This window comes from Jaculus jaculus, chromosome 2 (assembly GCF_020740685.1).
Source record: "Jaculus jaculus isolate mJacJac1 chromosome 2, mJacJac1.mat.Y.cur, whole genome shotgun sequence".
Lineage (NCBI taxonomy): Eukaryota > Metazoa > Chordata > Mammalia > Rodentia > Dipodidae > Jaculus > Jaculus jaculus.
This window is the reverse complement of record NC_059103.1, coordinates 157,900,041-157,914,125: the sequence shown is the minus strand read 5'-3', so window position 1 is coordinate 157,914,125 and position 14,085 is coordinate 157,900,041. Positions and strand designations below refer to the sequence as shown.

The window sequence follows — 14,085 nt, the reverse complement described above, 5'->3', positions numbered from 1 at the left end:
CTATTAAATTCTCTATAAAAAAATAAGGGTTATCCCACTTATCTGGTGCTAACTTTACTTTCCATTAGATAATCTGCTTCTATTTTTCAGATAGACACAGATCCTAAGGAGAGAACCACCCCATCATACCTCAAAAGGGCCCTGGCTGAAACTAAGAATAATTGCCAGAACAAGCAAGGGTGCTTTCTTATAGTGAACCTGGTACCAGCACAAGGGTGAAGGAGATAAACACAGAGAACAATCAACTCCTACCAAATCAGATATCCAGAGATACAGAGGCTCCCAACACCTCATCATTGAAGCATACCCAAAACAAATCCAATATGGCTCAGGGAAATTTTGCAGAAGAGGGGGTGGAAAGAATGTCAGAGCCACACATTGGGTCATGATACACAGAGACATTTCTCCTACCCATAACTGTGGGTTCACTCCACAATGCATGACCCATATACCTCAACATAGAGGGGCCAGGGGGAGGGGTAGGACATGGACGAGCCTAACAATGGTACCAACTTGATTATATTCACTGAGTATAAAACTAATTAATAAAAAATAAATAAATTTTTAAAAAATATTGTTTCCCCTGAAATTTGAAGAATTATGTTTCAATTATTTATGTTTCAATTATTTATGAAGGGTCTTTGTAAAAACAGATACTTAGATATACTAATCCAATAATTTCAGGATATTTGTCTGTAAGTTTTTTCTCCAAACACTCAAAGACACAAATAGCATTAAGACATGTTTATAATAATATTATTGATAATATCATAAAATAAAAGTAGATATTGGAACATCTAGGACATAGGAAATAGTGTCTGGCAGACTGAAAATTTCCAGATTAAGGCTTGAAGAATTTAAGTAATCATTTGAACTTTTTAGCTTAATAGTGCAAGAAGCAGATATTAATCAATTCGGTCTTCCTTTTACATTAATATTAAATAAAAACACAGTCACATTTAAGTACATACCTCAAAAGACCTGAAAGCTTATGGCTTCATAGTAGTGACTAATGGCTTAACAAGGAGAAGCATCTTTTATAAGAAAAGAATGATCTACACAAACAGATTCAGACCATGTCAGACCACTGGACACTTGTGGTACAGCTTTACAAATAATTCTAGATTTTCATGGTCAAAGAGAATTATGGCTACCATATCTAATAATAGAAATTCTGTGAATTTTTGGATCTTGTGTGTCCAGCTGCTGTTTTGACTTTATTTCCTCTCAGTTACAGTCAGATTGAACTCAGATGGTTTTATGGCAATCTAACTCCATGTACCTGGGATCCCCTCAATCAACCTACAAGTTGTGAAATCTACAAGAACAAGAAACATACAAATCTCCAAATAGCTCACTGCCCACTTCCCCACAATTCCGTCTTTTATTTTTCCTCCCCAACATAATTATCTAGGATTATCTTCCTGCAATATACCAATGCCCTTACAGGGTCCCTGGAGTCCCTCAGACTCACTGGCGATGTTTCCCAGCTGCCACACCCAATGACTTCACTCAGCTTAAAGAAGCAAGATCAGTCATCACCCCAGCGCCCTAATGGCAGCTATAGTTACTTATTCAGAGGGAATATTGAGGCAGTTTTGAGTGACTGGGTCCTAAAAAATAAAAGCAAGAAATGGCTTTGAGTCCAATCCCACAGTCTCCAATTTGCTAGAGGTAAGAGAAAGATACTGCACTCCTTATCTCTTGCTGCCTAAATGAGATTCTTAGATGTGTTTTTCCTTAAATTCAACCTGAGTCCCACCACAGAAAGGAGTTTCCCTTTCATAGAATTAAGATTCCTGGAGTGAATAAACCTGAATCTGGCATTGTGGCTGTTTAGCTCAGTTCCCATTCAGAACATATAATGGAACTCAATTTGAATCTCTGGGGCTGGTCCTATTACTTTGCTTCTCATTAGCAATAACTCTTTATACTCTCTACTTTTTATCTCTTAAACTATAAAAATATCCCTAATTTTTTTAAAAAAAGAGAATCTGAGATAACTATATCTATACAAAGAAAATAAAACATGCATTCATACACATATATCAATAGAAATGCCAGATGTTTGGAACAAATGTCAAACTGGTCTGTATTGGCTCATTTTTATTTACATCCTCATCTATGTTAAATGATTAGTGATAACTTGCAATGAATGTTATAACACAGTTGAGCAAAGGCAGGTAAAATGGGAGTACATAGGAGAGAGGTATAAAATGAAATATGACTTTTAATAATGGTAATTAAATTTTAGCATCAAACATAATTCTGACTTCAGAGCCAGTTAACATACCATGGTGACTATCTGTTGCATTTCTCGTCTCTGTGATTATATACCTGATTTAAAAAATAAAAACTTAAGAGAAAAAGAATTAGTTTTGGTTCAGTATAAGGAAGCATTCAGTCCATCGTGACAGGAAAGCCTTGTGTCAGGCATACAAGGGTGCTAGTCACTGTCCTTGGCCAGGAAGCCAAGCACTGTAAATGAATACAGGTGCACAACTTGCTTTCTCCTTTTAGCCTTTCTATTCAGTCTGGTACCCCCTCCATGGGCTGGCACCATCTACACCCAGGATGTGACTTCTTTGTCGAGTTGTGCTTCTGGATCCCCCCAGAGTTAAGTTACCTTAGTAATTCTAAATTCACTCAAATTGACAATCAAAATTATCATCACTGATACTGTACAAAATTGAGAGATCCCATTTCCTAGTGAAAGAGATTTGATTATTAAAATTTAGATACACTATTCATTGCAAGATATAGCATAAAATGACTGATTTTTAGAAAAACAAACTAATTAGTGGTCCCAGAATTTATTCAACTATGAACTACATAAAAGTAACATTATTGTTTTCTAAGTCAAATTTAATCTACACCAAAAATTCACTCTTATGTGAAATTGGATTTAGTTGTTATTGGTTGACACATCATTCTATTGTTGAATTGTGTCCTAAGCCAAAGGAAATCATTCTAAATTTCCTTTCTTTCCCCAGATCGATTTTAAACATTAAAGCTACAAATATAAGCATGATGTTGCCAGGAGGTGGAGAATTCAATGCTAGTATCCTTCATTTCATTCTTTTTATAAATTTTATTTTGTTTTATTTTATTTTACTAATTTCCTGTGCTTGATTTTGTTATATATAAAACAAAGTCTTAAAGTAGTCAAAGTTAAGTTTTGTTATTTATTATTGATGTTAATTTAAGCTCAGAATATAAAGTTTTACATTTTATTCAGTTTGACCATTTAATCAAACTGTAAGATAATATACAAAAAATTAAAAATTAGGAATTTAGAACCTATTCTAAAATATATTAAATAGTCTAATACCTTCATTCTACTCTCTAATTTCTCCATATATCATATGTTTAAAGTATACCATATAGTAGTCTTAAGCACATTGGTATTATGTTTTCACTATCACTACCTCCTATCTAAATAATAATTTCATCATCCCCTAACTGAAAGTCTATACCAGTTAATTAATAATTTCACATATTCATTCCTCACAGACCAAGCAGGTACTATTATACTTTGTGAATATGAGATGACATAAAAGGTACAACATTTGTCTTATAGTGTCTGGCTACATCTCTTAGTGTGAGTCTTCCAAGTGCATTTTCACATAAACATAACTTAATTATCTTACAGTGTGTTTCTCCAGCTGAAAAAAATATGGTGATGTTTGTAAAACAACAGAATAAAGGAATTATAATTTAGTTCCATGGGGCAGGGAGAGAGAGTGAGAGAGAACAGAGAGAAAGACAGACTAAGGATCCAAAGTAGAGACAGTGGAAACTTTTGTTACAGAACCTGCAGTTTCACCATGTGTGTGCTGCAAATTAATTTGAACACTTTATATCACTTTTCCATTTGTGGTTCACATTAGATGTAGAACATAGTGGATTCATTGCTTGTTTTAAAAAAAGACAAACTCTGTACTATAGCCATCCTAGAAGATTTTTCTATTAAAAAGCAAGTCATACAAATCCTTCAAGAAGATGTCATTATTATAACACAATGCAATGAGCAGGGTGTATAAAGATTGCCAAGTTAAACACAAAGGAAAAAAATCTGTTCACAATTTCCTACACCCTTAGACATTTATTTGAGTGTTAATTGCATATGACGTTCTAATGACAAAACTTGGCCCACTAAACAATTCTTTCTCAGAGGATTTAGCTCTCTAGAATCTACACTGGTATTTCCCAGTTGATTATGTCCTTAATCAAAAACAACACATAGGTCAAGCCCATTTTCAGAAAATTATTCCAATGATGAGGACTTATTTCAAGGTAGTTGTGAGGTTTGGATTTCAAAATTAGAATAATCATAAGTAGAAAGAAAGCTATCATCAGACAAAAGTGACTATTTATTTAGGAAATTACACTATTTACAAATATACATATATATGTGTGTGTGTGTGTGTGTGTGTGTGTGTGTGTGTGTGTGTGTGTATTGGAGGCAGCAGGCTCTCACTATCCCAGATTGACCAGGAAATAACTTTGCATCCACAAACTAATCATGAACTCATGGGATTTCTACTACGTCAACCTACTGAGTACTGGGACTAAAGACATGAGCCACTATGCCTAGATTTATTTAGAAGCTAGTTTATGTGTTTTCTTTTTCTTTATCTATTTGAGAGTGACAGACAGAGAAAGAGGGAGAGAGAATGGGCGAGCCAGGGCCTCCAGCCACTCTGAACAAACTCCACACGTGTGCACGCCCTTGTGCATCTGGCTAACGTGGGTCCTGGGGAAATGAACATCGAACTGGGGTCCTTAGGCTTCACAGGTAAGCACTTAACTGCTAAGTCATCTCTTCAGCCCTATGTGTTGTTTTTTTTTAATTGTTGAAATATATGACACAAATACATCACTAGATGCAAAACACACATGAAAAAATTAACTCACTATGTATATAGCCAGAACATATTTATATACATGTACATATACATATACACCTCTAATTATAGGCCATAAAATATAGATACCACTTAATAAATACTTATAAATATTCATACATATTTCAAACATATGTGCATAGATAAACATATTATTATAACATGTATTGGAAATTTAAAGGCTACATAGCAGACTTAATGATCTGCTGAAAGTGCTATGCTGTACCTAACACTGGCTATAAGCCATCATCTATATCCTTAAGACTTTTATTGGCTATCTGATGATCTCCTTGTATCACAGGGTAAGCTAAAAAATCCTATTTTTACTTATTATGCATTATTTTATTTAGTTTGCATGTAACATGTGCATGTATACGTGTGCTTGCTTGTGTGTGGTCACACATGTATGTGTGTACATGCATATATGTGCATGTGCATGTGAAAGCCAGTGGTTGAGGACTGGTATCTTCATCAACTGTTGTGTACCTTATGTTTTGAAGCAGAGTTATCTCACTGTTTGGGTAGTCTAGTTTACCCAGAGGGTACAATTTTCTCTGTCTCCCAAGTGCTTGGATTACAGATACATGCCTGGCAAACTTAAGTCCTTATGCTTATAAAATAAAAGCTTTAACAACTGAGCAATCCCTGCTCACTTTCGCTATTGAAAAGAATAAATTATTTATGCTATTTTTAAAATATTTGTTCATTTTTAATTGTTTATTTGAGACTAAGACCGAGAATGAGAGAGAGAATGTGCACGCAGGGCCTCCAGCCCCTGCAAATCACCTCCGGATGTATGCGCCACATTGTGCATCTGGCTTATATGGGTCCTGGGGAATTGAGCCTCAAACCGGCCTCAAACCAGGATCCTTAGGCTTCATAGGCAAGCACTTAACCACTAAGCCATCTCTCCAGCCCCCTACTTATGCTATTTTGAAAACCTACTTTACTGTTCTGGAGCTTAAAAAAAAATGTTTAGGGTTTCCGAGACCAAATTCCATAGCCACAGCTTAACCTCTTAACTTATAAACTATAGGGCATATGTGATATATACAGAATATAGATAAATAGATAGATGATAGATAGGTAGATGCATAGAAAGATAGGTATTGGTATAGATAGGTATGTGTTGTATATAATTAAATGTCAGGCTTGAGTTTCTAAATATAAAAACAACTAGAAAAATAACAACTCTCAGAAATTGTCTCATATAAAAGGTCATTAAACTTTCCACTGGATCTTCATATCTTAGCTTCTGATCTTAAAACCTGTGAGCACAAGGCATTCACTACCCCTTTCACATGAAATGCCACTCTTGCTATGAGTTGCTGTGTTCTGTGGTCCTGGCTCTCATCTCTAAATTTTTCCTATTCATCTACATCATCTGAAGATAAATAGACATTATTCTTCTGCATACTGCAAATGAATTTAGCCTGGGTACAATTTAGTCAGATGCTAAATTCTTTAAAATGATAATTGCTTGCATACAATTCTTAAAATATACGTTAAGGAAATACATTATATGAAAAACCCTGGAATTGGTTAGGCCTCTTTTATTGTAAGAAGAATTATGGCACCATATATATATATATATATATATATATATATATATATATATATGATGCATAATGCAGAAAATTAATGTATTAGTTGCTTTTGCCATTGTAATATATATATATGTGTGTGTGTGTGTGTGTGTGTGTGTGTGTGTGTGTATGTATATATATATATATATATATATATATATATATATATATATATATTTTTTTTTTTTTTTAAGAGAAAGTGGGGCAGTGAGAGGTAGGCTAAGAGAGCATCCTACACCTGCAAATGAACTCCAGAATCATGCATCACTTAGTTAATCTGGTTTTATGTGGTACTCAGGAATCAAACTTAGGCCCTTAGGCTTTTCAGGCAAGTGCCTTAACACCTGACCCTTCTCTCCAGTCCTGATTTATTTTATTTATTTATTTTCTTGCAGAATGGAATATGAATACCCTCTAGTCCATTTCCCAGTATAATCTCTTATCTTTCTCTGAAATATGAGCTGGATTTCTGTCTGCCTTTCCATCTGCACTCTGGTATAACATACTGACACACCACTTATAATTTTCTTGGACTTCTTTAGCCTACAGCTCCATACTCTCACATTCCTCCCACAAACCAGTTTGAAAAGCTTCAAAACCATATAGGCTTATCAAAGCAACAGCCCCACTTCTCGGTCCCAATCTTCTGTACTACTTTCCTCACTGCTGTGATAAAATACCTGACAAAATCAACTTTAAAATGGAAGATTTATTTTGGCTCACAGTTTAAGAGAGGATAAAATCCATTATAGAGAGAGGGCATGGTGCTGAGAATGTTAAATGGATGTTCACATAGTATTTTCAGTCTAGAAACAGAAGAAAATGAATGATGGGGCTCAGCTAACTAACTTATAGTCCTCTTGTTTTTTTTTTTTTTTCAGTCTATGATTCCAGACTATGAGAGAGGCTACAGTCACTCAGAGTGGGTCTTTCCTTCTCACATAACTTTCTCTAGAAACACCCTATTGATGAAACAAAGCTGTTACCCCGAGGTGCTATTAGCACAGACAAATTGACAGTAAAGAGTAAGCATCACAAGTAACATTAAACTTTTTTTTCACAGAAATAAAAATAAACACATTACAAACTTTTCTTTAGAATTTTTGTGTTTTCATAATGTTAAACTCTAACATGCTATAATTTCTATATCTGATACTAAAACTTTAAAGAAAATTCTGTTCTCTGAAAGGAAAATCTATACAACATTTAGAAATATCCAAATTTAAATATTGTAGTGTAGAAAAGAACAAACACATTCTGAGGATTTGAGGCAACAGAAGAGCTTTTGTCTAGAATTTTGAAATTAAATTTAATTCCTAGCACTGCAAACCAAAAAAACAAAGACAATTACCTAATAGATAGAAAGCTCTTAAAAGTTTATCTTAAATAAATTTTGAATTTGAAGCAATTTTAATAAAATAGAAATTAGATAACTCTTATTACAGAATTATTTTTCTATAGATATAGTTTATAAATTTATAAGTTTATAAAGTTATAAGTTTATAATTATATATATACATACATATATACATATATACATATGTGTATATATATATATATATATATATATATATGGTGTGTGTGTGTGTGTATGTGCACAAGAAAAAAATCAACGTAATTTTCAGAAATAATCCATAACTAAAAACTTTAGGCTTTGTCTTTGTCTTTGTCTTAAACACTGAGAAGAAAATTAGATCATTTCAAGGAATAATACTAGATGAACCTGTTATGTCATCTAATATGCCTACCTTTCCCCCTTTACAACATCCTTTAGAACACATCTCACAATGCTTTATACTACTTATTAATTTACATGTAACTTTGACAATTTTTACACATCTCATTAGATCCAGAAGAGGTATGCTTCAGATTACTCAGCCATATAGAATGCAGTGCTTATCAAAACACTAGTATGTTGTACGAAATGTTTACTTCTTTTCCTCCAAGGCATTTGTACAATGTTTCAACCTTCATCATAGAGTTGGTTCTTAATAGATCTGCTTATGTGAAATTTCTGCACTTGTCACTGGACATTTATTTACAAATAAGAGACTTTACCTTAACGGAAAACAAACTCCTTCCATCCAAGAGTGACTAACAGAATTATAAATCTAAGACCGTCATTTGAAACCATGAGGGAGCTGGGTGTGTTGGTGCAGGCCTGTAGCCCCAGAACTTGCGAAGTGGAAGCAGAACAGTCTGTACTCCAGGCGATTCTTGGATAGACAGAATGTTCAGGTCCCACCTGTGATATCTGAAATGCTGTCTTAACAAAGCAAATTTCAGGCAATCACATAAAACATGAGAGATACTTTAAAAAGGAAAAAAGAGAAAACTAAAAAAGAGAAGCTTCATTTCACATGAAAAGTTACAAATTTTGAAGGATTGATTATTTTTTTCTTTCAGAATATTTTCAGTAGGAAAACAGAAAATTTCTTAATTAAAATCGATAGTTGGGTATACTGTACAAAATGTCTTCCACTTTTTAATATATATTCCATTTCAGCCATGAAGACTAGCCTAAGGCATAAAGCCAATTAATATTATAACTTGATCCATAAAAAACTTATGCATAACAAGTGAAACTTAACTCATTAATCTCATGTTAATCACTCAGGGTATAGAAGAGAACAACATAATTAAAGAAAAGGTCCCCCCTTTTGGAGGGGGGCAGGAATAAGGGAAAGGAAGGTACCAACATGTGTTATTTACATACTGAGTAAGTCCATAACCAATTAAATTTTTAATTTCTAAAATATTTATTTTTCAAATTATTGTTTTTCTAGTTCTCTATTCCTTTTAATATCAAACAGGTTTCCTTGTGTAATCAGTGCTTTTTCATTTTACATGGTCACCATTCACAAATACCTTAAAATATACTTACCAATGAAAAGGAACACCCAATGAAAATAAAATCTTGAAGAGTATGAATAAGGCAAAAATAGGCCACTTGGAAATGCTGTTTTGTCAATACTTCAAAATAACAGACTCCCAACTTTCTTTTATTTATTCTTCCTAAATAATTCTAAGTAATTACATACCTTCCCTGAATCCAGCCTCTAAATCTAGCCTTGGTGTGATAAATATCCATGTCTATATCACTTACTTTATGGTATACAGAACTTAAAGTCACTTTCTGGGGCCAGGTAAATAAGGTGCATTTATTCATTCATTGATAATGCTACATCTTTATAGCTACTTAATTTGTAATAGCCAAGAGCTGGAATCAACCCAGATGTCCATCATTAGCTGAATGGATAACTAAGATGTGATATATCTACATGATGGAATTCTACACAGCAGTAAGGAAAAACAACACAATGAAATTTGAGGAAAAATGGTAGAACCTGGATGACATAACTCTCAGTGAACTCACCCAATCACAGAAAGATAATCATCACATAGTCTCACTCATCTACAGCTCGTAACCTGAATCTACTCAAGTTGCCAACATACCCAGCAAGCATCTTGAGGACTGGACAGTAGGGAGGGTGGGGAGGGAGGAGAGGGGGGAAGAGGGGGGCACAAAACTGGACCCAAATGGCAATAGTGCCCTAAAACTCTACATCCTAAAAACAGACCAAATGGCTGAACTTTTACCAGGCCCTTAGAAGCAACACTGGATTCATAAGGCCCTGGAGAAGGTACAACAAAAGCTGACCATTATCTCTTCCTGTGTCTATTTCTCTCTATCTGTCTCTCTCTTACCCTCTTCTCTCTCATCTCTCTATCTCTTTTATATTACTTAACCTTTTCTTCCTTTGCTTCTTGGGTGCTGACCTGTAACTCCCAGTACCAGCAGGTAGATATCATCCACAATAAGCTTTTGATCAGAAACACCTACAAGGTCTCCCAAAAGAAGGCAGATTTATGTCAGAGCACTTGATGACCCACCTTAGGTTAGTGGTAAGACCCTACTGCTGAAGACACCATACACTGTTGGCATGTATCATGGAATGACATGGCTGGAAGCTGGAAGAGAGTCAGTCCCTAGACAGTGCATCTAGTGCCAGAAGGTGCTACATAAGTGACTGGGGGAAAATGACCAATATTTCTCCAAGCAATGCATGTTCTAACCTACTTAGCAGCAAACAACCTGACATGATGCTCATACAAGTGCAATAGTGGTGCATAGCCATGTTGGGAAACAAACTGCTCTTGATTTGGCTAACTGATCTGTTCAGTGGAACTGAACCCATCGCTGGAGCTGGGAAACAAATCAGACCCAAATCCAAAATGAGCCGGCTCTCTATTAAACTCTTTCTAAAAACAATGTTTATAACATTTACTTGGTACTAACTTAACTCTCCATTGGAGAATCTGTTTCTCTTTTTCAGATAGACGCACATCCTAAGGAAAAACCACCCCCATCATACCTCAAAAGGGACCCAGCTGAATCTAAGAATAAATGGGGAAATATTCAAGAATGCTGTTTTCTTGGTGAACCAGGAACCAGCACAATGGTGATGGAGATAGACACAGAGAACAATCAACCCCTACCAAACCAGATATCTATAGACACAGAGGCTCCCAAGACCTCAACATTGAAACAGACCCTATTATGAACCCAACATTGCTCAGGGAAATTTGTAGAAGAGAGAGCAGAAAGAATGTCAGAGACACATGTTGGATCATGGCACACAGAGACATTTCCTCCTACCCAAAAGTAAATGCTAACACCACGATGCATGACCAATATACCCCAGCAAGGAGGGTCCATGTGGAGTGGGGAGGACAGTGAGGAGAATAACAATGATACCAAACTGACTGTATTCACTGACTACAAAAATTAAAAAAACTTTAAAAAGATATAATTTTTAATTTTTGTTACAGGATAAGTAATATAACTATATCTCTACTGAATTTATAAACTAGTATTGAAACTAGAAATAAGCAACTGTAAGTTATTTTAGAAAAGCAAGACTGGATTTCTGAAAAAAGGTAAGTTTAGTAGAGTAGGAAAGATTGTGAGGGAAAAAAGTCCACAAAAGTGCATTTAATTAAAACAGTGATCTTTGGATTTTTTTTTTAAAAGTGGAGAAGCATAAAAATAATTTTTTAAATTTATTTTTATTGACACATAGAAATAAAACATTAGCAAGTATTATTTTAGATACAAATCAAATTAAAAGGAAACAAAAAATACATTTCATCAATCAACAGCCTTCACATTTTAATACATTACTACATTTTTAAAACTGCAGGTCCCACATGGGAGCTAAATCAGAGACTATTGATTGGCAAGCATATGAAACTCATAAGAATTAACATAAGAAGACACAGAATGTGGAACTTATCAAGGCAAGAGAGAACGCAGTTCTGCCAAACACTGCGTCATTGCAGATGGCTACAGAGAAATAATATTTCCACAAAGGCATTTGTCCAACTCTTTGTTTCACTGTTTTCCTCTTACCATAGAAAAATATTTGGAAAGCTATCATGACCCACTCCTTTTTTATTAAATGTGTCAATATCACCAAACTATCCTACACATCTATAGCACAAAGGAAAGAAATACACATGAGCATAAAAATCACAGTATTCTAGTTTGTCCCAGACCCAGAATCTGGGACTAATCCAATTGAAAAGCTATGCTCATTTTCTCAAATTACCTGAAAAACTCAAGAGATAATTTTTGTTTTATATTATTTTTCTTTTTCCAGCTCTGAGGATTAAATTAGTGACTTCTTCAATGAAAAGAAACCAGTTTACCAAAATGTAATCCTACCCTCTCTATTTTCCTCTTTCTGTTTTTTTTTCTTTTTTATTATCATTACTATTAACAACATATTATATGTTGGTACCCTCTTTTACTCATCCCTGCACCCATCCTGTTGGAGACCCTCCTCAGTGCGGTTTCAGGTTAAATATGCCCTGTTTAAAATCTTTAAATAAAACTTTTACTTTCTATCATTAATGGACTTCTTCATATCAAGTTGTTGGGCTCCTTCCTGCTCAGGTAGTGCCAAGGGAAGAACCAGGCCTGCTGGTTCCTCCCTAGGGTTTGAGGGAGGATGATGAGGGACATTGGAAAAACCACACTGAGTCAGGAGTCCTTTCAAAGCAGGAGCTCACTTTATTGTTACAGGCAGGTGTTTATATAATGTTGAGAACAAGGCGGAGACTTTAGGGAGGGGTGAGATGTAAGGGCCAATAGCACACGGTGACCTTTGAGATGATTGGCTGTAAGCGCAGGTGAGCCGGGACTCTTAACTTCCTGTGCGGAAGTGGCAGGCCAGAGGCCATTTGTCCCCCTGCTGAGTTCTAAGTGCCCAGGGCAGGAATTATAATTTCCTGTGTGGAAGTAGCAGACCAGAGGCCATTTGGCCCCCTACTGAGTCATAGCTGGGCGAGGCAGGCTCAGGAAGTTCCACTAGGCCTCAGGTCCGGGCCTCTCAAGGCCCAACATCAAGTATCATAACTAAAAGAAGAAATGACTACCTTAAAACACAGCACCAATGACTTAGATGTTTATTCTTCATCTATATTGGAGGCTGTGTTTCTTAAGTATACCAAAGTAGGTGAACAATGTTTTTGTATCTCCAATACATTTAAGGATGAACACTAATGTGATTGTTAAGGGTTTTGCCCAGCCCACCTATCTTGCAGAAAAGTTGGGTGAGGATGAAGGGAGTCTTTTGGATAATAGTGATAGTGAAATACACAGTATTACTCCTGTGCCAAAAAGTTTGGACTGATTACACAGTAGTATAAAAAATTGTTTTCGGAGGCAGGTGTGGTGGCACATGCCTTTAATTCCAACACTTGGGAAGCAGAGGTAGGTGGATCACCATGAGTTTGAGGCCACCCTAAGATTATGTAGTGAATTTCAGGTCAGCCTGGGCTAGAGTGAGAACCTACCTTGAAAAACAAACAACCAAACAAAAAATGTTATTTTCCTTTGATGGTCATATAACAAAATACATACTTTTATCCTCTCTATAGGCCCATTCTGCTCTGGACAAAGAAAGAGAAAACTGTAAGATTCCAGATTCCAACCAAATTGCCTCTTGTACCTATTTCTTACATCATCTCAGGCCTTAATGTTATCTAGCATAAAATACACAGAGAGTTATTAAATTTAAAATACCTAAGAAAGACAACATATATAAAGTTATGGTCCCATGGCAGGTGCTTCATACTTATTTGTTTCTGCTAATTTAGAAGCAATAACAACCATAGTCATGTTACCTATCTCTTACCGAACAATGTTTAGCTTAAGTTACTTAATATACTTTCTTAAGAAACATTTTTTTCAACATTCTTTCACTTGTATATGTTAGTTTGTCCTAATATATGTACTTAATATTTACATAGACTGCCTCAAGGAAAGAATTATTAGTTGTCCTATATATTTTGTTGGAACAAATAGTATCTATCATACCTTGAAATTATTCCATTCCTTTTGTTGTGACTTTGCTATGTATTCCTGTTTTACATCCTCCTAGAAAAATAAGATTACATTAAATAAGTAATAATTCTTTACTACATAGGAGTTCAAACTGTGTCTCTTCCAACCAATAAATGTACAATTAAAGCAAATCTGAAACACATAAAAGTATGAACAGCTGGAAAAACATAGCAGGAGAGTT

At 35.1% G+C, this 14,085-nt stretch overlaps 1 protein-coding gene across 1 annotated transcript in view; it reads right to left on the bottom strand.

Moving 5' to 3' along the window:
- Cnbd1 (cyclic nucleotide binding domain containing 1) overlaps window positions 1-14,085 on the bottom strand; it is a 403,107-nt gene that overhangs the window by 3,135 nt on the left and 385,887 nt on the right. Inside the window, 1 exon segment of the mRNA XM_045143551.1 lies at window positions 13,878-13,937. Within this exon segment, the coding sequence (XP_044999486.1) occupies window positions 13,878-13,937 (60 nt within the window).